Here is a 22185-nt window from a genome sequence, read left to right on the forward strand (position 1 = left end):
TCAGACAGTACACATAGAGAAAACATGACTCCCCTGGAGAAAAGCTATTTTGGGATGTGCGTCACCCTGCCGGTGCAGGGAACACACGAGCAGGTCTTCATCGGCGAAGCCGGAGTCGTCGGGGTCGCGATGTATAAGGTGAAGCGCTGCTCTGACATCACAAAGATCAATGAGGACGACTCGGGTCATGACTACTCTCCATTGATATTCCTGGAGCTCAATATTAAAATATGCAGGCGGCATGCTGGAGTGGATTGTGTCTGATCCGAAGTATGAAGACACAGTGCCACCAAGGGGCAATATTCAGCCTCATGGATCAACATTAATTTATTCACGAATGTGCATCATTTATGACCAATCGAATTAATGTACTTTTTGCTGTTTTTCAGTGAAATAACCCATGGAGCGCACTCTAAGGTACGTCGACTTGGAAATTTCCCGCTTTTAACCGGTTCATATTTATCGAGTCCCTCCGCTTCCCACGGTTTCTTCATTCGATTTGCTTTCTCTGCATCTGCACATGCATTTTAGAAACCAGAGTCCCTTGCGTCCTTGACATCTTTGCACGACCCTTGTTCCCCCGAACGGAAGAAGCCCAGAGTTCCGGGAGAAGACACGGAGTACGCCCAACTGGTCGGATACTCCATCGTGATCGATGTCAAGTCCACGGTCTGAAGCAGCAGCTTTACCGCTCAGAGTCATTTACAACCAAGCTCTAGAGGCCGATGGCTGCAGAGCAACCCCTCTGACAGTTTCCACATCACCTGCCAAGACGGTGCATACACACCACGAGTACAGCCCATAGACTGTGGAAGACAGAATATTAATGATAGTGTTCATTCAATATATGTAAAGAAATGTAGAAAAACAAAATGATAAACTTACAACTTCTCTTATATCGACCCCATGACATGATAGCATTGTTAATCACGTCGCTTTCTAGTGCTTGACTGGTACCTGTGCAGTAAAAATTCAGCATTTTATTTGTATATAGGCCTATCGGTTTATGCAGCCATATGTTCCTCTGAACATATGGTCTATTAAATTTGTGTTAAGTCGACATTTTGCACTTTTTTCCTCCTCACTTTAATTGACGTTTGTCGTTGAATAGAACAGACCGTGTGCGCCGTGCAAAAATAAAAATACAAGGGAGACCTGGAGATCACTGTAATGCATAGCTTATTTCACGATACCTTATGTTTTTACCTTCAACTCCAGCCTCAGTTGTGTCAAACTTTCACATAATGTAAAACTTGTGTGACTGCGCCCCCTGGTGGTGACATATCATCTATGCAATAAAGAATTAACAAGAACATTTTAACTCCCACAACCACACTGTGCAATGTCTTACAAAATGTGTCTGACTTCTACTTCTAATAAAATTTCATGAATTTAATCATGTATGTTTTATAAATAATATTGTATTCAATAAAGTATTGAAGATGAGTATAAAGGTAAGTACTGTATATTTGGTACAGGTGTACAAGATGTACATACTGGGTAGAAATATTGAAGGTTATGAACTAGATGATTATATGAACTGTAATTATAACAATTTAGATCACATTACAAGGTGATTAGGAAGTGAAAAAAATTACCACCATTGCTTTTTAGTTGGTTTTTTTTTAACACAGAACTTGGGGCAGGTAAGTACAAGGATCTTCTTGGACTTTCCTCTATAGGTAAGTATAACAGGTATGCATGAACTGAGTTGGCTTAATCTAGAACAGAGAAGTGTAGCACTATTATGTTCGGATAAAAACTTTGTATTGAAATTAAAACCTCAAATTAAGATTTAAGACAATTGAATAACCTTTAAGACTTTTTAAAGCACCTGCATTAACTGTTATTCCAAGGTTAATGATTAGGTCTCATGTGGATTCTTTCCTCACACCAAAAATTCAACCCAAGTGTTCCTCTACGACCTTCCAAATGTCAGAGATTGAGGAGCTCCTCTGGAGCAGTGAATTTTAGCCGACATAGATCATTGAGGACAAACGTGAAACATAACATACATTAATTAATTTTCAAAAACAGGACAGGTCAATTCCTCCATATATTTATACGTACTTCATCAGTGAAAGATTTGTATTGTTTAGCTGGAATAAAATAAAAAGGCAACCTCTAAAGCCATCAGGAGAGATTCCCTTAATAAATAGATGCACTGCCAATGCACAAAAACATCTGTTGTACTTTACAAAAAATTTGAATTTCCCAAAGCATCTAGGTATAATACTAGATGTGTTGTAAGAAAAAAAGACAATCATATATCGTATTATCTGTATTTTTATATACAAAGACTTAAACTCAAATGGACATTTGAAATTTACAAAGTATTACATGGTATATTTTTTGCGTCTGCCAATGATGATGATCAAAATGATCATATTTAAGGAAAACTATACAATGACAACACAAAGTGCATAGTCCTTTTAAAATTTGATTTAAGAGAAAACAATGTTAAAAACTTGTACAGCCAACAGATATTTTGAAATGTCCTTTCGCGCGTCTTTATCGTTTCTTGTACACACAAGGCCTCAGCTGTAGTGACGACTTCTTGACGTTCTCTGCAGCATCTTTTGTCTTCACAAACTCAAAGGAGTAGAAGTGACTGTTCTCTGTGTCCTATAAATAAAAAGAAGAATTAACACAAATAGCACCACATGGACCATTTATTGATGTATTTATTTTTGTCCTACCTTCTTCACCATCTTAAAGCCCAGATTTGCCACGGCAGTCAAGAAGCCCCGCACGTTGTCGAATCTGCTTGCAACTTCTGCCACTTTGAGCACACCCCTGCAATTATTGTGCAGAAGGTTGAAAACAGCATGGACCTTATGAAGGACATTTGACGGTTATATACAGGTGAAATTAAATAATTAAAATATATATTTTACCCCATCATCAAAACTCGATTGGCTTCTACTAGAAAATCTATCAGGTTGGTCCCCATCAGAGAAAGGCAGAACACAGCGATGTTCACAGAGCCATCGCCCAGAGGGACCTGCAGAGGGAGAAAGCTCACGTAAAACAGTGATCACAGACTCCAGACAAAACTGTAGAGTAGTTGGTAAACACTCACATTTGCCATGTCGCAGACCGTAACAAGCTCGCAGACGGCAGCCAAGTCGAAGCTATGCACTTTGTTCTTCACGCTGCGAGCTATCTTGCAGTCACCGCAGCCAAAGTCCGCAACGACTTGAGAGGCCGGTCTGAAACCAACGGTGCGTGTTTTAGATTTGTAAGGACTGAAAGTAATTTCAAATAAAGTATAATGAAGGAAAAAAAATCCCCTAAAACTGTTAGGGGAAAGCTAGATGCCTCACCTTTTCTGAATGAAGGCGATAATATTGTCCACGGGATTCTCTGGCCATCTCTGAACCTGAGCGGTGAAACCCTTGTGGTAGATCCCAAACGCCCCGGGGTCCTGTTTGAACATGCGCTTGGCCTCACCGCTCGACGTGGTGTACAGCACCTCGTTGATGTAGCGGAAACGGGCCGACTCCAGACGCTGCTCCATGCGGGACCGCAGGGCGGCGGAGCGGCTCGCCGGCGCCTCTTCCGGCCCTTCCCCCGGCGGCGGTGGCGGCGACGGCGCTCCGTGCTCCGTCCTAGCCTCCGCGGGGTCCGGCGGCGTGTCCGATCCCTCGCCGTGAAGCAGCTTCCGCAGCTTCCGCAGCTTCTCCCTCCTGCGACGCTCTTCTTTGCTCATCTCCACTTTCGGTCTTCTACTGGTCGCCGTGCGGTTTTCTTCTCTCGTCTCCCCGACGGATTGAGCCAATTTGCACTTTGGTTTCTGACCAGAGGATTCTAAAACGTCCATTGTAATCTGGTTCCTTTCCCTGAACTCCTTTTCCATTGGTTGCGTATTTAGTTTGGTTGTTTTTTTGTCTGGCGTATCCGATACGTGTTCCGCAGCTTCCACCCGTTTCCTCTTCAGTGGTTCACGGTCCTTGATCTTTCCCTTGTTTTGCGTCGGAGCCTGGCTCGACGTTTTTTTACCCTTTTCACTACACACGTTCACCTTCGATTGGTCTATTACCTCGGTCGACGTGGCAGGGTCTGCTGTTTTTAATTCTGTTTTAGGCGTATTCTGCTTGTATTTATTTTTACATTTTCTCTGGTTCTTCATCTTGTTTTTCCACTGTTTCCTACTCCGTTGATTTGCATTCTCGTCTTTTTTTACTTCCAACTCCACAGACTCGACTTTAGCTTCCTCGCCGCCCGGGTCCATCTTCTTTCCCTTCGGGGACCCTGTTAAAACAAAGCAGACAAATATATGAATTTTGCCATCCTGTACGGTAGATAACACGATAACACAAGTACTCACCTGATGTAAGGCCTTTCTTTTTCTGCTTTTTTGGGACATCCCCCCGCTTCTGCTCACCCCGACCTCCCTCGGGCTCCTCCGTCTCCTGTCCTGAGACGCCTGCGTGCTTTCGCCTTTTGCTCCTCTTCTTCTTCCTCTTCTTCTTGTGGGGAGACGAGGCGGCCTCTGCGTCGCTGTCGCTGTCCTGGCGGGCGTCCTCGCTCGCGGGTTGTTGTCGTGCCGGTCCCAGGGTCTGCAGCGTCCGCAGCAAGCTCTTCCTCCCAACAGCCTTGGGCTGTTTGGAAGAGAATCAATCTATTGCTCGATAACAACCTTAACATGAAGCGCACCATATAAAACACACGTCGGCAGAATTAAAAATGGACGTGGGACTACCTTGACACGGGCCCTGCAGTCGGACTTGAGGGTCTTGTGCAGGATGGTTTCACTCAGGGCTTGAGCGTCTGCTTCATCGTTCCAATCGTCATCCTCGATGAACATGTTGACCTGTGTTGTGGTCTGGGGACTACTTTGAACACACAAAAAAACGTATCCTCATAAGAGTTGATAAAGGTTGTTGACACTTAAGAAGAAAGGTGATACACCTGGTAATATCAAATAATAATAATAATAATAATAATAATAATAGATAACAGATATTAGCCAGGCAACTTTTTCCAACTTACCCCACGACCGGCGTGACGCCGCCCGCTTCACGATCAAATTAAAGTTCTCGCTAAATACTTTATCTCCCGTCAAACGACGAGAGATGTTTTTTTCCTTTTAATTTTGATATTCCACGTCGTAGATGCGCGGCGGTCGTGCGAACCACGTTTCAGGGGAATCGGGCAACAAACAAACACACAAACTCACACTCACTCACACACACTCACTCACTCGTGGAGAGAGGCGAAGCCGAACGGGGGGGGCGGCGCACGCTGATGACGTCACGATCCGGGGGAGCCTGACGGGAGAGCGAGTTCATGTACGTAATACAGCAAGCCGGGCGCCGCGGGGGCGCCCCCTGGCGGCCGTCGAAGGACTTACACGGAGTGCTGAGTTAAAAACACACTGTTTACAGCTTGATTACGCGTATACAGTATATACAGTATATTAAATACACGATTTATTTATTATAACTATATACATATATATATAATATAGACCCATAAAGAAGAAGAATTCGAAAAAGAAGAAGAGATTCATACGGTATAACATTCAACCACACTATGGATTTAGGTGAATTTATTCATTCATCAGATCATTTTTAAGATATTTTATTGTATATATAGAACGCAAAATTATTATTTTTTACAAATTATTTAAACATTTATTATATTATTCAAAGAAAACGACGGGTATTACATATGTATTTAAAACAAAACAACAACAACAACAACAACAACAACAACAAAAAACCCCATTAAAAGAAGCACCCGCATCACCGAGCTAGAAACCCTAGCCCGAGGCGGTGGATGTGGCGTTCCGGGGACAGAGGGCGCTGTGCGGGGCGGGGAACGGGCTCTTCCTTCCCTGAACTTTTACCACGTCCGTGGAGCGAAGGCGGAGGGTGTGGACGTGAGCGCTCCACCCGCGGCGACAACACATTTTCTTGCAACTTCAGCGGCTCCTGGGCAGATAAACAAGCCGCTCGCGTCACGCTGGTAAGGCCGTCCTCTCGCCCCGTCTTCTGCGCTTGTTCGTGGGCTTTCCCCTGCTCCTGAACGGGGTTCCTCCGGTAAGAAACGAGACCCGCGGCGGCGCCTGGACGCTGGGTGGCTTGTTAGCTCGTTGCCGGTGGATCCGGTTGAAACTCATCGGACGAATTGTGACCAAAACAGACGTGGTTTGAGGCTGAGTTTTGTGTTTGTATTTAATCTATTTCAGTCGGTGTTCACTGTTTTTCCACGGTCCCAACAGCCGGGTTAGCATGACTTCTCTAGGCACAGGGGCTAGTCTGCTATCAGCTAGCTTCATCTACTGCACCGAATAACGTTCCATTTAGTCTCAGACGCGACATTATTTTATGATTTATCTTTATATTTTTAAAATTGAACAAACCTCCCGTCGTGTCACGTTCAGATGTAAACGCAGACCCAGCTGCTGGGCGGTGTGGGCCATCTTTAATCGTGTTGCTGTTTTTTTCCTTTTAATTTAATTAAATTGTATTTACTTAAGTTTTTTTTTTTAGTCCTGCGGGGCTTAGTAATACAATTCATGAAATAATCTCACATTTGAACTATTAAAACTCGCATGTTAAAACAATCATTCTCTGTGATACTGTACATCTTTTATTGTGACCATTTTGTTTTCCTTCCTGGTGCACACAGTCTATGTGCAGATTGCACCGCATGTGTGTGTGCAGCCGTACACAACTTCCCTTTTTTTTTGTTATTTGAGGTTGTGAGTTGTTAATACAGAGGTTTGTTGTTGTTGTTGTTTTGTCAAACCCCTGTACTTAACTGTGTGAGCTTCTGCACTTAAAAGGTAATGGTTCGATTTGCTCAACTATGTAATCACTTAGTTGGCTACCCTGGTGTGTGCATGGCAGCCATCCCAAAATGTTGCGATCACAAATCATTTGACTTGAAATGTTTAGTGTAAATTATCCCAGCACAGGGGGTGTGAGTCACAGAGTTGATGGTCGATGAATCACGCTGCAACAGATGGCGCAATAGTAATAAAGTGCCAGTAATAAAGAAAAAATTAAAGGGGAAATTATATAACTATGTATTCACATTATTGGATATATATATAGTGAGCACAACACCCCAAAAACCTTTCACTGTTTGTATCTGTCTGTCTTCCAGGGCTCAGGTGAGCGCCAGCCAGCGTCTCTTGAGAGATTCCCCGACTGCCACGGATTCGGGACGGATGATCTCCCGGCCGCGTTTGAATCCCTCCTCCTGCCGTGTGTCCAGTGTGGTCGAGCTCCCCTCGTTCCGCTCCATACCCGCCCCCAGCAGCGCCCGTGTAACTTAACAGCGAGCGGGTGCGCGGGCCATAATGGATGATATATTCACACAATGCCGGGAAGGCAACGCCGTAGCAGTTCGTCTGTGGTTGGACAACACAGAGAACGACCTCAATCAAGGGTGAGATGATTGCCACCGTTTTACCTGTCTTAGTACTTTGTGATTTTGTTGGACTGATCATTCTTTGTTTAGTAATTGTACTTGATCAAGTCATGTGGATTTCCGTTTCTTTTAATAGTTAAAGCCTCAACAATTGGAATAATCTATTTGGCGTATCCCCTCATCCCAACAATTTCAGCAGGACACAGCCTGTAGTTTGCCTTCACATTGCATGCAATGCCCAGTAATTTGCACGTTTGCAAGTTTTCACCGACTTTATAGTTGAAGCTCAGTCTGTATTTTTGGTCAGATCCCACATTCCTGTTTAAGACAAACTAAGCTTACTCATTTGTTCTGTCTCCTCCATTTCCTGTCCCTAGCAGAGCTAGCAAATTGGAACTCTTGAGAAGTTCAGAGATGCTCGGTCAAAATGATCCGAGCTGTTGGTTGTTGTTGTTGGCAGTCTGCTGATTGAGGGAGCAGACCAGGTCCTGGGCCGCTCCTTATTCTGATTCATTGGGTGTCACTGTGTAAAGAGAGCGTAGTAGTACTGGTGGATATTCCAGGTCTTGCTCAAGGAACTTTGTCCAATTTGAGGTTATCCAAGTGAGCTTGCATGTACTCAGGGTGAGCAAAGATGACATATCTATTCCCTCTACTACTTTGGCAAGGATTATTTCACTTAAAAAAAAAAAAAAAAAAAAAAAAAACCTGTTACTTTTTTCCACTGGACACTGGATGTGTAGCATCCATTAACATACAGTGATGTAATATGGCCAAAAAAACATAATTTCCTTGTTTTAACAGCATGTATCAGTATTCACATACAAATTAGGATCTGATAAGATGTATTTTTCCTGATAAGACATGATGCTATTGTGGTATATCTATTTAACTATGATATATTGCTCAGTGACTGAACTATCCACTCCTTGTTGTGTGGGCCACAGTGCAGCCTGATAAAATATTGTTGTGTGTGAAGCCCCTTTTCCCATTTGCACTGAAAGCCCTAAATCTACTGGCAATGTTCCATATTGGCTTCCTGTGGGAATGGGAGCCGGTCTTGATGTTTTGTCAATTTCCCCACTCTCGAAGTAGTATGATTTCCGGCAAATTGCTGGTACGGCTGTGAATGGAAGTGTGTGGAAATGGAAGCAGTAACATTGCTGTAAAGAAGGGGTGGAGCGGAATCCAAATAAAGCATAAATACTGGGTTTTTCCGAATATTCCTTCCTTTCATATATTTAAAAAAAAAAAAGGTTTGTTCTTTATCTGGGAAGAAATTAATCTGGAAATGTGGCGAGTCCGAACTGTGGAGCTAGGCTGCGAAGACAAGAAACTGAAACACGTCCAGTCTCTACGGAGACAGGTCTTTTGTATTCTTCAATTTTATCCTTTTTTTTTTTTTCTCCTTAAAAATGCAACTCAGACCCTAGACGTGTCCTTTACAGTTGCGGTGCGGGGACATCGGGGCACAAGCGCTTCGCTTGCCCGCCGGCTGCACCGCAGCGTAGGAGGGAGTGAGCGGAGTGGAGGACAGGTTGAAAATGATCACACTGATTTAATAACATTGGGTTGGGGTGATTGGGTCCAGGGACAATGGGACAAGGGCTCTGTCTCCTGTCAGTCAGCGGGGGGGAACCGAGATCATCCGGGAGGGGAGGGGCGGGGAGGGGAGACGGGGTGCGAAGCGCTGGTCTAAAAGCCAAACCGATTCTGTTGCCTCGTCTCGTGTGATATTAGACACCTCTCACTGGAGGATTACGTAATGTAGCCGTAACAGTCATCTTGAGGCGTTTTTTTGCACCACGGGAACATTTTCATAGTTCTAAGAACTTTTGGAGGAACGGTCCCCACTGCAAGAACTACGAACTTTCTTTGAACTCCGTTTTGAGGGTATTTTATTTTTTAGCTCCTACTACAGGGCAGGGACTAACCGGCACAAGAGGAACCTTAAGTGACGTAAGTCCACGGTCCCTCGCCCCCGGCGCACTGAGGACAGTGTGCCCCGTCGAGTCGCATCGCTGTGGGTGCAGACCAGTCCACGTACACTCAGCGGCATAAAAAAAAAAGATAAAATAAAAATTGTATTTTTATTGTAGATGTGTTTATTTTTATTTTCCGACGTTAATTGAATAAAACAAAAAATCTCTGTGCGGTGTCCCGATGCAAGCCCGTGCCTTATGAAAGTCGGAGCAAACTTTTCAAATTAGCCCTTGTAGATCTAATACAAGTGAAGATTCAGCAATTGGATTGCTTGTTTCTCGCCTCAAATTTGTTCAGAAACAGATTTTAGTGGGCTTCATAAAGGTAAATTAAGTGAAAGTTACGGAGTAAATACAACGCGGAACTCTCTCGCTGGAACCCCTGTTGGCTTACGTCACTTCAGCGTCACTCCAGAGTTCCGGTGCGGTGCGAACGCAACCACAAAATAAGCTCTTGACGGTTTATGGTTCTCGGGGGACCTCCCCAGTTCCTAGTTCCCCCTCAGGGAGTCCCCACAACTGTTCAGTCTGAAAACGGCCTGTGTCGGAACAGACTCCACACAGAACTTTTCCGTAAAGGAGGCCAATGTGTTAATGACTACCTACTGCCTATTCCGGATATTATTTTATCCAGCGATGTGGAAAGGGGCTTGAGAGGAACGTAATAGCACCTTGATTAGCTGCATGGGAACGAATTTGAGTAGAATTCTTTATTCCCCGCACAATTTGTAAACCTATAAAATGCAAACTGTTCCTATTAATGTTTGATCTGTTATAGCTATCTAGCCAACTGTATAGAACCCTGTAATTGTATGTGCATGTGCGTGGTGCATGCAGTCATACACTTCTCCATTAGCTGATTACATGTCAAGTTCCCTTTTATGGTCGATATATCTTTCTCAATGGGTTGAAATACAGCCGTTCTAGGGCTTAGATTTCCTTGCTGCAAATTCACGTTTTAAGGTGCGAATAAAGAATTAGTTGCCTCTTTGTAAAATGTGCACGCTCACCCACCCATCAACCTAATGCCTTTTAAAAAAAATCATTTTTTTTTTTCTCTTTTGCTTACTTGCAGCCATTATCAGTTATTATCAGTGTGCTTACACGAAACTTGGCCCAAGATGAGTAGTAGTGGAATGCACCATCTCCTTACAAGGAATAGCCTGCAGAGTTGAAAGGAACATGCTAGCAGTTACCAAAAGTGTGTGTGTGTGTGTGTGTGTGTGTGTGTGTGTGTGTGTGCAGAATTGACGGAGATATGCAGCAGAGCAGATCAAGTCCCCCTCCCCCAGCCCTATGTTTCCGGTATCCATCTCCCAGTGGTCTTAGATAGTGCCTCTCATTTCCCCTCGAACATTTCCTCCTGCTTGCTTGGCATTAATTTCAATGCTTTGGCGGTAGTCTCTCCAAACACTTGAGATGAATCCTGAGTCCTTTTTTTTTAAGTTTATTTTATTTTTTTCCATTTTGGTTGTTTGATTGTGTTTTTTCTTAACGCCCTTTTCATTATCATAAACAATGAGCTGACTGGAAGGATATGGGCTACTGTCTGTTGGGGAGCTCGTATGTCTAACATGTCTAGATTATGCTTTCTCTGGCCGATCTCTTTGAAAAAGCCTCCTCTTAAAATATTCCCCCCGCGCAGCTAAATAGGTGTACTCGCTCACGCACTGATTTGTGTTCAACTCCCACGTCTCACAATGGATTCCGTCGTTAATTTTTTTTCAAAATGATCTCCTTCGCTGTTTTGGTTGGCGTTGCGTGGCTCACTCCGGTGGTCGCGCCTGCGTGGATCTTCCCTTTTCCTTAACAAATCGATGTGAGAACAGTACTTTGACTAATGGGCGCTCTTAAACGTTGTGTTCATCGGCGTGGAGTTTAAGGCTCATTCACGGAGGTTCAAGATTTTTCAAGGGCAACGTTTACGCTTAACGCTATTTGAGATATTACCCCATCCCCTCGGTCCCACCCGGGCCAGGACACTTTGGTCTGGGGGGGTCGCTTTCATCATGGGCCGCAACGTGAAGTCTGCGTTGAGATTGTAATCTCAAAAAAGAAAACCCATCTTCTATCCTCTGAGCCAGTCGAGCTCTTTTCAGTAAAACATAAACACAACCGTGGTGATCTGGACTGTTTTGCAATTGAATTATTTTCAGTGTGTTGTCGTTGCTGCCTTGCTCCATCCTATCCTGCCTTCCTTGGACGTGAACTCCTGAAAGCGAAAGCGCCTTCCATCCTTTGTGTGGTGTTATATGAGCTGGCGGTGATGTCAGGGCTCAGGCACACTGGGTTCAGGCGGCGGCTCTTCTCTGGGCTCCTCCATCTGCCAAGCTGAGCTCTGTTGGCAGGTGGAAGCGCCTGAAATAAATTGCCTCAGTCAGTGTGGGCAGCGGGAGCTGGGAGAACACCCTGCTATTAAAAAGCTGCCTCCAATCCTCTAAATGGTTTAAGTTCTGTGATCGTGATCTAGATATGTCAAGCAAAACTTTTTTTTTTTTTTTTTTTTGGTTCCTTCCCCACTTTATTTCAAAATAACTGGGTCATGACTCAACGGATGACATCACTGTCGCAATGCACACAGCATGGTTTTATAATGATGTTTCTGGTTCTTTTGCTCTGTTTGCCTCATTGAATTTTAAAAATCCTTAATGTATTGTAGTTCTTGACGTTGAATTTAAAGTTTGTATCTTAATGACATCAGTCTTTGTTCCTGCTTATCGTCCAGGTGTCAAATCATTGATTTCTAGGTGTTAAATAGTGACGCTGGAGTGGGGTGCAGTATGATTGGCATCATTCCCAACAAGCAGCCTTAAACCTAGACTTGAATCAGAGAATTGAGTCTTTATTAACGCAGAGTCACTTGCAGCTTGTGTTCTTCATTGATTTTAGGCCACATTTATTTCCAGACAGTGAACTGATTATTGGTAGAGGAAATTGCACCCAGAGCAGGTCAGATATGATTGTAGCAGGTCACCCAGACGCACAGTCAGACATCTGTCTGATGCCTGATGTTATTTTCCACACACACACACACACACACACACACACACACACACACACACACACACACACACACACACACACACACACACACACACACACACACACACAATGAGTGTGAGGGCAGAGAGTTGAGAATCCTTCTCCTGTCACAATACTCCCTCAGTGCTCTGCCGTGTTGGGCAAACTAGAATGGTGTGTTCACTCATAACCTCAGAGCAAGTCCATAACTTATTCAGTGCGGAGAGCAGAGGGTTGAGCTGCCGCTTGGCACGGACAGTGAAGCCCTTTGTGAGAGCCATGCAGAGCTGCCGGGCTACGGCAGAATAGTGGGCGGGAAATCACCGCCGAATTCCAGCTGTTCCATGGAACTGGGAGGGAGGCAGGAGTGACCACCCCGACTTGATGGGTCTCGATGAATGAACGTGCAGGATGAGGTCACGATGGGAGAGGGAGTGGGGTTTGGAGCTGGGTGTTGTCAGAAAGTTTCCAATGCTGACTTCCATACCAGTACTTTGTTCGATATCCCTTTTCTATACTGGAAATATTTGGTTAAAGTTTATGTACTGCCTTTTTTTTTTTTGCTATTTGAGCAAAAAGTAAATAACATGATACATTTACTCTTGATGTAAAAACATCTAGTTTAATGCCATAGAATGCGTTGTTACTACATACTATCAGTACTAGGAATTCGGTCAGTACCATGAAAGTCTAAGATGTATTCCCTTCCCTAGTGGGGTGGTAATAGGTAGGGTTGGAAAAAAATTAAAGAAAGGATGACATAATACATAGCAGTTTGGGAATGTATGTGCATGAGTGTGCTGTGCTTGCACTCTTGCATGATTTAAAAAGAAAAAAAACTCTCCTCAGCCCTTTAAAAGGGCTGTGTGGAGTATGTGTTTTCCACTTTTATTTTTTCCAAGTTTCCCCCCCTCTGTCACTATCGGTTGTGGCTCCCTCTCCATCTTTACCTCCGGTGGTGTTCCACACTGTCAGTCATTCTGAGTTGTAATTGAGGATCCCGCCCTCTGGGTTGCTATCAACGCCGCTCGAAAAAAACGAGGAGTGACAGCGACATGCGTCGGCACCATATTCACTCTGCTCTTCCCTTCTTCTACAGTGTGATTTACAAGACCTTCTGTTTTTGACACGGATGCGGTGTCCAACAAAATGACACTCAGTGGTGCACTCACAGCAGGATCTTTTGCACTACATGGGTAACCCAAACCTGTTTACTGCTGTCACTCCTTCTGCTTTTAAGGCCTATTGGAGTATTTCTATTTTTAAGGAATCTGTTGTCCGACTAATGATGCAGATTGACTCTTAATGTAATACTTATTAATGAAAAGCCTTAAAAGAACACCGGCCTGTATTAATATAATTCGAGGCACCTCTCAGCTGGAAATTAATAAAGTAATAATGATAAAAAACTCTTGGAATATTGCGGTTTAGAATTAATACATGGTAGTATTATGTCGCAGTATTAGTGGAAATCCTGATGTTATCACTTCCCGTCTCAAGAATGAAAGTCTGCTGAAACAACATTGTTGGGGATGAATACTGGACCTAGATTATTGTTTTGGTTTACTCGTCACTAGTAATTAGCTTGCAGCTAATCACACCACCACCCAGTCCGCAAACGTACCACGTTACCGTTGCGCAACTTGATCACAGATTATGAAATGTGACGAAGGCGTGTGCATGCTCTGACTGGCCTCGTGTGAGCAGCATCACTGTCTTCTATTCTTATTGTAGTTCTGCTTCTCCTAACAGCATAACGCGTCACAAAAATCGCATTGTTGCTGTCCTGCTTGCATTACTACCCTAATCTTATATGGGTTATATGTAACCCTCCTATGGGGAAGTAGGCTGTTGTTGTTGATGAGCATCGCGTTGAGCTGTTTTCTTTTTTTATTTCGCTCGATTGTCATTCATTAATGGAGAGAATTGGCTCACTTGACGTGGAAAGCTCTGTCCTAACGGCGTGTGTGTGTGTGTGTGTGTGTGTGTGTGTGTGTGTGTGTGTGTGTGTGTGTGTGTGTGTGTGTGTGTGTGTGTGTGTGTGTGTGTGTGTGTGTGTGTGTGTGTGTCCGTCCTCCCCTCAGGGACGACCACGGCTTCAGCCCCCTCCACTGGGCGTGCAGGGAGGGCCGCTCCAGCGTGGTGGACATGCTCATCATGAGGGGGGCTCGCATCAACGTCATGAACCGCGGAGACGACACGCCTCTTCACCTGGCGGCCAGCCACGGCCACCGCGACATTGTGGGCAAGGTGGGGGCTCGCGCTACAAAGTCTGGGTGTGCATCCGATGCACATGTGGGTCAGCCTTAAAGGAGACGAATTCTACGATCGTTTGTCCGAGCAGTTCAGAGGTTGGCGGTTGTCTGTTCATTACCACCTCCAATTATGAAATAAACTTGAGGTATAAAGACGAAATACGTTTTTTCCTGAGTAGAAGGTATATTTTTCACAAGTCATGTTGTGTGGCTGTGGCTTTAACTGTATAGAGTGTGATTCCGAGGGACATCGGTTGGCGGTTGTCAGCCACCCCGTACCCTCCGGAAGAATGTGTTTCAGTATTTACACGGCAACAAGCGTGATGTTATTGAAAATGTCAGCTTTTCTTTCGCTATTCACATGCCATAGCTTAATGTACATTGAATACATCTGTATTTCCCACAAATTGGCTCATCAGTATCATCACAACAACAGCACGGCAGTTTGTTGCTTTATGATGGTGAGAGTTATGATTATGCCGTTGCCTCTTCAGCTTCAATACCTGCAGTTTAACGGGGCAAATTCAAACAGTCCTAACACAAAATAAATCAAGTTGCTGCAGTCGTTTATGCAAGACAGCATTTTAATGGGGCGCGGGCTGCAAAGCTGAGCTTTTTAGTGCACATTTTTCAAAAGGAATTAGTGTTTTAATGAATAGTTTATATTTCATCCCATGCAGTTACACAGTGGCTTACACAATAGAATATGATTTAAAAAATTAAACTCGTAGTCTCCTCAGATGAGTGGTGAAAGATGTTTAACAAAGAAAAGGCCCAATGAAAGGGGACAGCGAGAGGGATTTCTTCCATGGGTAAATGCAAAAAGTACATCAAATCGTAGTTCAATTTAGTGATATTATTCTATTCAATTCTATCCTGTCTGTGGATCAGTACCAATGCACATCCCTCTGAAGCCTTCCCCATCCCTAAGGCCTTGGGGGACTTTGTCTCAAAGCCAAGGAAAGTATAATGCAGCACAGAGAACGTGTGTGCGCCAAGAAAAGGCCTGAAGCCAGCTTGGGGTGGAAAAGTCTGCTTGTGTGCCAAGCGAGATATTTTACTTTTGTTTTAATATAGTTCTTTGTTTATGGCAATTAATTAAAATGCATTAATTCTGCATGTTGACCGCCCACATGTCTCGCAGCCTCAGACCTATGATGAAACACTGTACCTCCCTAAAACAATACACTGCTATTTATGCGGATGAACCAAAGCTGTTTGACCTATGCAGCAGATGAGACATTGGTGCATAACAGTTTTATTTCCGTCTCTGGTATCAGGGGCTCATGCATATTTCTGTCTCATGGTACACACTTACTAGACGAACGACCCCGACCCCCACAACTACCCACACGCACGCAAGGAACACATTTTAAGAAACTGTGTTGATAGGGTGTGAATATGTTTAAAATACTTTAAGGCGTTGGAACTTGAATAGGATAAACTGTTGAAAAAAAAAAAAAAAGTTTTCCGCGCGCAGATATATCGCACATTATGATTCCTGCCATTGTTTTGCCCACAATGCTGCGGATCAGCGCTACGTCTCTGGGACGTTGGTTCTTTGAAGCGCTGTGGGCCACTGTTATTTTACTTTTATATAAGGCATGTCACAATAGCTCTGGAATGTTGCCACAGGCGAGATGAGCCTCCAAGGCTGACAAGGGGAGCAGTAACACCAATCACTGTGTGTGTGTGTGTGTGTAGCCCAAACATGATCTGGCTAGCCTTGTTTTGTGTTAACCCAAGGCTTCTTTCTTTTTTTAGCTAATTCAGTGCAAAGCAGACACCAACACTGTGAATGAACACGGCAACACACCGCTGCATTACGCCTGTTTCTGGGGCCAAGACTTAGTAGCCGAGGTTAGTGCACCTCCTGGTGGGCTGTTGACCAGAATAATGTCCCTTTAGAAGAAACAACAACATATATATATTTTATGACTACTACCACAATCTCTATCCTTTGATCTATGAATTACACTGTTTCTTCCCAGGACCTCGTCACTAATGGGGCTCAGGTTAGCATCTGCAACAAATATGGGGAGACTCCCATGGACAAAGCCAAACCTCACTTGCGGGATCTCCTCAAAGGTATTCACTCCAGATGACGCCCACGTGTTTTTACTTTAACATTAATGACCGAAATGCCTGCATCTCATTTCACCGTTTCTTGGGCTCTCTCGATTTTCCCAATGAACCGTGGCTCCTCGACCGCTCGCAGAGAAGGCAGAGAAGCTGGGACAGAACTTGACCAAGGTTCCGTTCAAGGATACGTTCTGGAAAGGCACCACGAGAACTCGACCCCGTAAGTCCCACGGACGCGCAAGCTCATCACTTAGCTTGCTGGGTTCCGCCAGTAATTTAATATTAGTTTACTAGTTTTTTTACCCAGCCATCAATAATGTCGCTTTTAAAACGTTCTTGCTTGTGCACAGTCAAGTCAGTACTGTGTATCTCTCTTTATTTTGAATTCATTTATTTTTTTTGTCCTCTCCTTTGCAGGCAATGGCACTTTGAACAAACATGCGGGCATTGATTACAAACAGCTCTCTCTCCTCGCGAAGATAAATGAGAACCAATCCGGAGAGGTATGTCTCCCATGTGTTTGGTGTTCCCGCGGCACTGTTGTGTCCCGGAGCCGATCATTTTGACCCTCTTGCGAACTTTATCTTGCAGCTGTGGCAAGGACGCTGGCAAGGAAATGAGGTTGTCGTGAAAGTGCTGAAGGTTCGCGACTGGACCACAAGAAAGAGCAGAGACTTCAACGAGGAATATCCCAAACTGAGGTGGGCGTGCTCTGCCGCGGGTCTCTGTTTGTCATCTGTCGTTGCAGTCTCTCATTTCCGTGTCTTCATTGTTGGCAAAACTTGTTTTGTGTGACCGCGCCTCACCGGAGCCCCCGCGGTTCACGACAAAACCGTTGTTGGGTTTTGCTCTTTTCATTTTATTTTTTATTTTTAATTTATTTTTTTGTGTGTGTGTGTGTGTCAGTTCAAGTATTTTTCTTCTGTTCTCCCTCCTTCCCCTGCCTCCCTTGTGCCCCATCTCAGGATATTTTCTCACCCAAATGTCCTTCCCATGTTGGGGGCATGTCAGTCCCCCCCTGCCCCTCACCCCATCATCATCACACACTGGATGCCTTATGGCTCCCTCTACAACGTGCTGCATGAGGGCACTAGTGAGTACAGCTCCCCTCGCCTGTGGTTGCACACGGTGGCTCTCCGCTCGTTTTCTCGAGAAGTAGCTTGCACAATCCATCTCTTATTCCTGCCGTAGTGTGATAATTGCTGAGGAACGTCCGCTGTGTTCTGCCTTCTGCTGTTTTAGACTTTGTGGTGGATCAGACCCAGGCAGTGAAATTTGCTCTGGACATTGCGTGCGGAATGGCCTTTTTGCACACGCTTGAACCCATGATCCCCCGGCACTATCTCAACAGCAAGAGCGTTATGGTGAGACGAGATCCGAATTCCTCACGCGCCAGCGATTTTTATTTTATTTTTATTTTTTTATGCCCCTTTTGACGTGGATTGGGTTTTGTCTACAGATAGACGAGGACATGACGGCTAGGATCAGCATGTCGGATGTCAAGTTCTCCTTCCAGTGTCCTGGCAGGATGTACTCTCCGGCATGGGTGGCTCCTGAAGGTAGGTTTGACTTATGGAACAGGCTTCCATGGTGACAACCAAAGCCTCAAAGGGAGATGAGTTTGATGTTTACTGAGAGTTAAGTAATGCCTCTGTTAGACCAGTCACCTGAGAATGACAAATAAACTAGATTTTCCCTCTAATCTGATCAGCCTCATGGGTTAAGATTTGGGTTTGGTTTTTTTTTCCTCCCTCTCCCCGTCTTGTTTCCCAGCCCTGCAAAAGAAGCCAGAGGAGATCAACCGTCGGTCGGCAGACATGTGGAGCTTTGCTGTTCTCCTGTGGGAGCTGGTGACCAGAGAAGTTCCCTTCGCTGACCTTTCAAATATGGAAATAGGCATGAAGGTAGGCAGCGCCGGACGGCACAGACCTGTGGACAACGTCCGACGGAAGAATGTTTTACTTGTGCCGCTGACACAATGTTGAAAGCAAACAAACGTTAGAAAGCAGTGTTTAGTGTTCAGGGTTTTACCTTCCTCCGTTCCTCTTAAAGGTCTCATATTGTGCTCTTTTTCAACAGGTTAATATAGGTCTCTGGGGTCCCCAAAATATGTCTTTTGAAGTTTTTCTTTGCTGAAAATACCACTGGGATTATGCATTCTAGCCATTCTAAACTTGCCTCTATAACCCCCCTGTTCTCCATGGGCTGTTTGTGTGTGTATCGCTTTAAGTGCAAATAAGATGCCGCTCCCCACGCCCGCTCCGGGACTTGTGTTTGTGTCTTGGGGGCGGGGTGGGCTCTCTATCGCCCCGTCAAGCGCTGGGCTTTTTTGTTTCATTCAACTAGGAAACGGAAGAAACTAAATACACCTACAATAAAAAAAAACAACAGTTTTTATTTGGAGGAATGCACAGTGGATGTGCTGATTGCGCGGTGTAGCCAACTGTAAATGTAAACACCAACTTTTTTTTTTTTTTTGAAGAAATACGGCAGATTTTTCGGGAAAATATTTAAACGGTACGACAGCGGGAGAGAAGGGTAAAATACAAGAGAATCTCGGGGAAAAACAGGAGGGTTGACAGCTATGCCTCCGCTATCAGCCTTAGCTAGTGCTAAACAGCAAAACAGACACAGCACAATTATTTTAAATAATCAAATTTCCACTCGTCTGTCGTTTTGTCACGGACCGTTGGTATTAATTCCTCTTCCTTCTTAAAGATTTGTGCTGGTCTGTGCAGCCAACCACAAAGCCATTCCCATGCTTAGCTCTTAGCTTTGACATAATGCTAGCCGGTCCGGCGCTAGGTACTTCTCAAGCCATGGGGGGGGGGGGGTTCTAATTCTAATGAGCCCCCACTTGACGCAGGAGGGGAAGGCGAATCTGCACGGTTTGTTGAGTGAGATGTTTTCTGAAATAGGGAGCCCACAAAAAAACTGGCTGGGTTGTCTTCTTTCATGGTTTGCGTGTTAGTGTACGCACCAGAGGCTCAAATGCATGTGCACAAGCACTGGAAAAAGTGAGTTTTTCCACAATATAATAAACATCTAATGTCTCTGTTTTGTCCTCAGGTGGCCTTGGAGGGGCTCAGACCCACGATTCCTCCTGGTATTTCGCCCCATATCTGCAAGCTCATGAAGATTTGCATGAACGAAGACCCTGCAAAAAGGCCAAAGTTTGACATGATCGTGCCAATTCTGGAAAAAATGCAGGACAAGTGAAAAAGGGGGGGGCGGGGAACAACCCCTCTGCTGCAGTTTGTGAATGAGCCCCTTGAAAAGCCTGATATGTCGCCTGGTATCATTCGGATGTGGCGGTGTGGTGCTTACCAGTATTGCCTTAAACTCTTAACCTTTCATTACCGCTGCACTCTCTGCCACTGTAGCTTCTGTTTCTGAAAGGAATGCAGCAGCTGTCGCGCGTTTTCTTTTTCTCGCCCTCAAGTTATTGGGACAGGTTTTTTTTATTATTATGTTCATGTCGTCCACAATTCAATATCTCCTTGCCAGAACTAAGTTTTAAGGTGTGTGTGTGTGTGTGTGTGTGTGTGTGTGTGTGTGTGTGTGTGTGTGTGTGTGTGTGTGTGTGTGTGTGTGTGTGTGTGTGTGTGTGTGTGTGTGTGTGTGTGTGTGTGTGTGTGAGAGAGAGAGAGAGACCCGTGGGGAGTTGGGATGGCGCCCTGACACATTGTTTCCTTTGACATTGGGTCTTGTTTCACCTCTGGAGGGGAATTAATATCCATCGGTCACTGTGTAAACCAGCATGATAGAACCGAAGCTTTTAATAAAAATAAAAACAAGTACGGACGTTATATTTTACCCCGGGGCTTGTCTTGTGAAAGTGTTTGGTGTCCGTTTGTTGCAATAATTAAAAACTCTTATGTAATTGAGGAACTTCAACTACCTTCTGTGGCCCAGCATTTAAACTGATTATCCAGGAAATGATATGAACGAGTGGATCCCATGAGCGTGTGTCTGCAGTCTTGTGCCGCTGGGCTTGCAAACGGTGTTTGGAGAGCGGACCTATTTTTCTGACACTTAACCGTCGAGAGCGTTGGTGTCTTATTTTGTATGTTCAACTCTATTTTGGCCCTGTTCACCTGATTTATATGAGAATGTTAATATTGATTCATATCAGGTTTGGACATGTTGCTATCAAAATGTAACCTATTACCGATTCCTTAATTGTATTAAGTAATGTAGTCCACCGGCTTACATTTAATAATCACCGTTAAATGTGTTAATGTAGCCCAGCTGCTGTATTACTTAATCCAAAATATATCGTAGTTTTGGAAAATATGCAAATTGATTGGTGTAATTACCCACCATTGTATTGAGTGTTAATAATCCTGTATGAAGTTTGTTTTTTTTGTTTGTTTTGTTTGCTTTTTTTCTTCCCCAATTCTGTTGAACAATCTGAGAAGCCCAGCAATCAGCTGCTTGAAATGTAGTGATTTGCCGTCAGTATTAATTGCAAATACTGCAAAGGCTTACGACCACGTCAGGAACGTCAGCCACGTTTCTTGTTTTGATTCTGTTGTCTATTGATGATTGTGGCTTTCCTTCACGGTTTAGCTTCTTTTCGCTCGCCCTGTCAAAAGCTATTGACATTTCAGAGACTTTGACGTTGAGCGAATGGCATCGGCATATTCTGAATGCTGTCAACTTGTTTCCTGCCTCACCATTGATGTTTTTTTTTGTTTTTAAATGTGTATTCATTTTTTTTACCTGCATTGTTTGTGTATTCACCTGCTTGCTTGTTTGTGCTGAATCGCGGGGGTTTAAGCCAAAATCAAGCATGTCTTAAATGTATGTATTTATATATATATATAAGTATATTAAAAAGAAAAGTTATGGTTACCTTGTGTCAGAATCCAGCTTGGTTTTTACATTATTTCACAACAGTGGATAAACTAAGTTGCAGTATCACAGTTAATTGGTTGTAAGGACACAACGCGGCTGAGGTAGGACGACACGAGGAGGACAGCAGTAATAAGGACGCAACAGTAGTAGGACGGTGTACAGCAGCACTTGAACAGGAGCAAGGCTGTAGTAGTACTAGGACAGTAGGACGGTGTACAGCAGCACTTGAACAGGAGCAAGGCTGTAGTAGTACTAGGACTAGTAGGACGGTGTACAGCAGCACTTGGAACAGGAGCAAGGCTGTAGTAGTACTAGGACAGTAGTAGGACGGTGTACAGCAGCACTTGGAACAGGAGCAAGGCTGTAGTAGTACTAGGACAGTAGTAGGACGGCGTACAGCAGCACTTGAACAGGAGCAAGGCTGTAGTAGTACTAGGACAGTAGTAGGACGGTGTACAGCAGCACTTGGAACAGGAGCAAGGCTGTAGTAGTACTAGGACAGTAGTAGGACGGCGTACAGCAGCACTTGAACAGGAGCAAGGCTGTAGTAGTACTAGGACAGTAGTAGGACGGCGTACAGCAGCACTTGAACAGGAGCA

At 44.4% G+C, this 22185-nt stretch overlaps 2 protein-coding genes across 4 annotated transcripts; one reads left to right on the plus strand and one right to left on the minus strand.

Moving 5' to 3' along the window:
• Positions 1-2282: 2282 nt before the first annotated feature.
• Positions 2283-5182, minus strand: rrp8 (ribosomal RNA processing 8). 2 transcript variants are annotated; one of them, XM_080007499.1, is made up of 8 exons: positions 4996-5182; positions 4706-4835; positions 4331-4604; positions 3327-4254; positions 3083-3212; positions 2898-3004; positions 2700-2796; positions 2283-2625 (listed from the first exon to the last, which is right to left on the minus strand). In XM_080007499.1, the coding sequence occupies exons 2-8, from the start codon at positions 4808-4810 to the stop codon at positions 2512-2514; spliced, it is 1755 nt and encodes a 584-aa protein (XP_079863625.1). In that variant the 5' UTR covers positions 4811-4835; positions 4996-5182; the 3' UTR covers positions 2283-2511. The 2 variants fall into 2 exon arrangements, with proteins under 2 accessions (XP_079863625.1, XP_079863624.1); XM_080007498.1 differs by having other exon boundaries at positions 4706-4838.
• Positions 5183-5811: 629 nt separating this feature from the next.
• On the plus strand, positions 5812-21583 carry LOC307234500 (scaffold protein ILK). Of its 2 annotated transcripts, none has more exons than XM_080006239.1 (13): positions 5812-5973; positions 7120-7404; positions 14474-14639; positions 16409-16504; positions 16636-16732; positions 16863-16946; positions 17144-17229; positions 17318-17427; positions 17692-17819; positions 17969-18090; positions 18186-18285; positions 18500-18630; positions 19796-21583. In XM_080006239.1, exons 2-13 carry the CDS (start codon positions 7316-7318, stop codon positions 19943-19945), a joined length of 1359 nt encoding a protein of 452 aa, XP_079862365.1. In that variant the 5' UTR covers positions 5812-5973; positions 7120-7315; the 3' UTR covers positions 19946-21583. The 2 variants fall into 2 exon arrangements, with proteins under 2 accessions (XP_079862365.1, XP_079862366.1); XM_080006240.1 differs by lacking the exon at positions 5812-5973 and adding an exon at positions 5992-6047.
• The last annotated feature ends 602 nt before the right edge of the window (positions 21584-22185 follow it).

The sequence above is a fragment of the Zeus faber genome (assembly GCF_960531495.2).
Source record: "Zeus faber genome assembly, chromosome: 9".
NCBI classification, from domain to species: domain Eukaryota; kingdom Metazoa; phylum Chordata; class Actinopteri; order Zeiformes; family Zeidae; genus Zeus; species Zeus faber.

Coding starts and splice junctions, on each gene's coding strand:
- rrp8 (XM_080007499.1), bottom strand. CDS start 4,810: ATGTTCATCGAGGATGACGATTGGAACGATGAAGCAGACGCTCAAGCC. Junction 4,605..4,705: donor ACTGCAGGGCCCGTGTCAAG/GTAGTCCCACGT, acceptor TCTTCCAAACAG/CCCAAGGCTGTTGGGAGGAA. Junction 3,005..3,082: donor CGGTCTGCGACATGGCAAAT/GTGAGTGTTTAC, acceptor CTCCCTCTGCAG/GTCCCTCTGGGCGATGGCTC.
- LOC307234500 (XM_080006239.1), top strand. CDS start 7,316: ATGGATGATATATTCACACAATGCCGGGAAGGCAACGCCGTAGCAGTT. Junction 17,820..17,968: donor CGTGCTGCATGAGGGCACTA/GTGAGTACAGCT, acceptor CTGCTGTTTTAG/ACTTTGTGGTGGATCAGACC. Junction 18,286..18,499: donor GGCATGGGTGGCTCCTGAAG/GTAGGTTTGACT, acceptor CTTGTTTCCCAG/CCCTGCAAAAGAAGCCAGAG.